Below are 4060 nucleotides of genomic sequence, written 5' to 3'. Positions count from 1 at the left end.
AAAACATTGTATCTTTGTCTGTGTTTCAAAAAAAATTATAAAAATTATGCTAATATATTATTTAAAAATCATTTACAATAATTATCACCTATTTCACGTATATAACATTTGAATAGATAACAAGTTTCGAAATATATGTGGAAAATCATAACATTAAAGTGAGACGACAAAAAATTGTCATGTTTGATTTTGAGATATATGACTATATACAAAAAGAATTAAAAAAAACAAATGAAATAAAAAATAATTAGCATACAACCTTAATTTGTTTTATGTATAAATAATAAAACTCTTTCAAAAATATACACGTACACTCTCCAGTAACAAAAATGGCAAGTGCAGACCCAAAAAAAAAATCCAGCTTTCCTCGTATAATTGAACTATGGTTTGTTTTCTTTATGTCACTATCCCAAAACGTGCGTTCGCTAAAGTCCCAAACTATAACTACAAAAGGAAACGGAATCAAATTGAGAGGGAGTGATCATTATAAAGGTCAACTTAAAGAAGCCAACACATTATCTCACTCGTACCTTTTTCCCCCCCTCTTTTTGTGATACAGTCACACCTGATTGTATTTAAACTTTACATAGATTAAACATCAATTTAACTAAAAAAGAAGCACAAATGAAATAGCGAAGCAAAAATATATATAAAAACAATTGTTGGGACTTGCTGTTGTTAATCATGTTTTTAACTTTCCGCCAGATTTTATTTCCTTGTTTGTTGCTTTTAGCAGAAACTTCAGGTGTAATGTTTTCTAGAGGTAATTAATTTGTTCTTCTGGAGGGTTTTTTTTATCCTTTTTTGTTCTACACTTATTAAATCATGATTTGAAACCTTTAAAACTATGATTTGATATAATAAGCAAAACTAAACACATTGGTACTTGTTAGTGCTGTTTTGAGAAGTTAAAACAATTATATCGTGAGTTTCCCATGTTGAGTGTTGACTGAGTTTATCACTTCATTGTAACTCCAGTCCACTCCAGATTATCATATAATAAAAATAAAAATAAAAACTCCATGTTCTTTCGAGTAAATAACGCAGATAGAAAAAAAGAAGCTAGAGAAAATTACCATTCAATTCCTTAATTATTATAGTATTCTCTCTAAGAAAATGAGTAACTAATGAATGAAGCACCTGGAACTTTCATAGGTACATACGAGAGAGAGACAGTGTCTGTCCCATGATGCATCTATATTATGTCCAACTAATGTCTTCCCCCGATGGGTATGTGTGTGTTAAGATAGCGTGAAGAAAGGCTAACTGCCTATATTAGGAGCCTTAGACTCGCACCTAATGGGCACCATTTGATTCCCACTACCCTCAATAAGAAAGATACTAGGAACCCAATAAAACAAAAGTTTAAGGTCCCCACCCTTGGCATATTATTATCAAGGACATAGTCTAACAAAAGTAATTGGGTTCTCTCCTTTAAGAAAAGCTTCACTCACGACATGCACAATCCCAAAGGGATATTTGGATTCACACATGACCTCATTCTCCCACAACACAACAAACTCACTCAGTTTTTTTTTTCAATATTCACTCACATCTTGTACCGGAACCAAGATAAACGCTGCATAATTCGCATTTTCAAACCCAACATTGTTATAGGCAAAATAACAACACCAGAAAACAAAAGAGTTAATTTGTTCTGCCAGAAAAAGTAATCTAGCTAGAAAGTCAAATTCATTTTTCTATTTACAAAATTCTTACAAAACAAAAGGATATTCCTTCTATCTTTACAAAAATTCTAAAACTAAAAAAAAGACTTTTTTTTCTTTTCTTTTCTTTTCTAATTACTGATTTCCTAATTATTGTTACAAACTAAAATTAAACCTCTCTTGGATCAACAAAAATTGAGAATCCTGGAGGCGATTTTGTCCAATCACCAAGAGAGCCATCACTGTAATCTTCTCCTAATCTCTTAATGCACCACAGATCTTCTTCACATGAGAGCATCTTCCAGTGCGGGATGGCACACCGTAAGGGTTCTTGGCTTGAAACTTCGGTGGCCACGACCTCGCAGCCACGATCCTTAGCTAAGTTATGGGCAAACCCGCACAAAGCCCGTAACATCTGCTGGGCCTGCGGGCCCTCCCCACCAAGCCCATACAAAAAAAGAAACCCGAAGGGCTCAAAGAAATTGGGGACTGACGGCAAGCGCAGCCAGGGAAAGACGCGATCGAGGACGCGAGTGGTCTTGGCAAGCGTCTTCTTCACGCGCGACACGCCTTTCACCTCGAGCGTGAACACATCCTTGCAGTTCCACACGCTGAGAATGGCCCAAGAAGGTGGTGGGTCCAATAAAAACCGGGCCGAGCCGGACCACGTGTCGGGCTGGTACGAGCCAACACGCGGGACGGCGAGGAAGGTGCCCAGGCTAAGCCTGTTGCCGAGCACGGAGTCCACGTCGCGCGGGAAGAACTCCGTCGTGGCGAGCTTGCTGCGGTAGAGCAATTCGGCGTCATTCGGTGAGAGCTCAATGATTGTGACTTTGTTAGAGATTCTCACGTGGTGAGCAAAAACGGGGTTCGCGAGAATGCACGGTGTACGGAACTTTGAATACCCGCATTTGTCCGTGAACAACTTAACCGATGCCACGTTGTCTTTCTCCGTAGCCATGTACGCGTATTCCGCTCCGTTATCCCTGAACCATTCCTCCATACTCTGTACAAGCTTAAAACCTATTCCCATTCTCCTGCAGGCGCACACACAAAATTAAAACTCACTCTTAAAAGAGTAAAGGAGTGAAGAAAGAAAAAAACAAAGAAAAGAAAGAAGTACCTGTGATGTGGAGAAACACGGAGGCCTAATATGTATGCGAGTTTTGTGTAAATAGGGACTTGTTTTGGTTCGGTTTCCGTGTTGCTTTTTCCTTGCCTATGGAGCTTTTTTCCGCAAGTAACGGTTTTGATGCAACCTCTTATCATTCCTACTGTCTCTTGCCCAATTTCGGCTATCTGAAAAGGACAAATTTAAGGATGAAGAATTTTTATATAATAATAATAATATATGATTGCTAGTTGCTTGATTTATTTGTATGAGTTAAAAAAGTTGGTGAGAAATACTGTTGTTGTTTACTGGTGATGATAGAAAAGAAGGAGAAAAAAAAAAGAAAAGAAAAGACGTTGATTATTTATACCAGCATGAGGAAAGTAGGTGAGTTGCGGACCCTGCAAATTGGGTCACCATGGAGGTCGGTGAAGAGGGAAAGCTTTCCATTGGGTCCAACCTCACATATTCTTTCAACGGCTTCCACTCCCTCTCTGTCGTTATTTGGGTCGAACTCTCTCACACTCACAAGCACCGTTGGAGCAAACTCAAACTCTCCCATAACAACAATAATGATATCAAAATCTATGGATGAAAATAGGAGAGAGTGGCGTGAGGGAATTGCGTAGGTGAAGCTTTCCTTTATATAGAGGGGACCGGGGCGATAAAGCTTATCAGAGTGAGCAAAAATTGCAGCAGCTTTTTCGAGATGGAGTATGTAACCTAAGCTTAAAACTTGGGAAGCCTTCCATAAAACCAGAGTCTGCAATGGATGTTACATTAAGTAGAGTAACTCTCATGATGACGTGATCACTGTCGCTAGCGCACCAATTAGGAAAAATAAAATAATAGTAAAAAAAAAAAAGAGGGAAAAAAGGAAGGAACAAACGGATATAGATAGAGTAGTGCTAGAGCCTAATGATGAGTAATGCCTATGAATATGATGCCTTCTCGTCTCAGGCCTTGCTTGCTTCATCCACAAATCCATATCCTCTCTAATGGGGCTTTAAATACCTGATCGATCTTTTCAGCTTTTTCTTTTGTCGTTTTTTTAATCACACTCACTCTCTCCCCGCACCACTTCCTCTAATTTTAATCCTGGGTTTAATTTTAAATAATAATAAAAGGAAATAAATGAATTTTAAAAAAGCAATAATCCGCGGAAAGGCAAGAGGAAATGGCGGCTACGGCTGCGCAGTACTGTGGAGTCTTTTTGTTTTCCTCTTAATTTAATTTAATCATTTTATATATTTTTTTAATTTAAATTTCAAAAACCAAAAAC

The 4060-nt window shown here is 37.9% G+C and overlaps 1 protein-coding gene across 1 annotated transcript; it reads right to left on the bottom strand.

Moving 5' to 3' along the window:
• Positions 1 to 1681: 1681 nt before the first annotated feature.
• On the bottom strand, positions 1682 to 3745 carry LOC114412475 (probable N-acetyltransferase HLS1). The gene is made up of 3 exons (XM_028376387.1): positions 3149 to 3745; positions 2791 to 2966; positions 1682 to 2704 (listed from the first exon to the last, which is right to left on the bottom strand). Exons 1-3 carry the CDS (start codon positions 3338 to 3340, stop codon positions 1837 to 1839), a joined length of 1236 nt encoding a protein of 411 aa, XP_028232188.1. The 5' UTR covers positions 3341 to 3745; the 3' UTR covers positions 1682 to 1836.
• Between the last annotated feature and the right edge of the window lie 315 nt (positions 3746 to 4060).

The sequence above is a fragment of the Glycine soja genome, chromosome 5 (genome assembly GCF_004193775.1).
Source record: "Glycine soja cultivar W05 chromosome 5, ASM419377v2, whole genome shotgun sequence".
NCBI lineage: Eukaryota > Viridiplantae > Streptophyta > Magnoliopsida > Fabales > Fabaceae > Glycine > Glycine soja.
Note: the sequence above shows the minus strand (reverse complement) of the source record. Positions and strands in the feature narration are given on the sequence as shown.

Bases quoted from the DNA above. Each gene is read 5' to 3' on its own strand.
- LOC114412475 (XM_028376387.1), bottom strand. From the start codon at position 3,340: ATGGGAGAGTTTGAGTTTGCTCCAACGGTGCTTGTGAGTGTGAGAGAG. The intron at 2,967-3,148 runs GTATAAATAATC...TGTCCTTTTCAG, and splicing joins CACCTACTTTCCTCATGCTG to ATAGCCGAAATTGGGCAAGA. The intron at 2,705-2,790 runs GTACTTCTTTCT...GTGCGCCTGCAG, and splicing joins CGTGTTTCTCCACATCACAG to GAGAATGGGAATAGGTTTTA.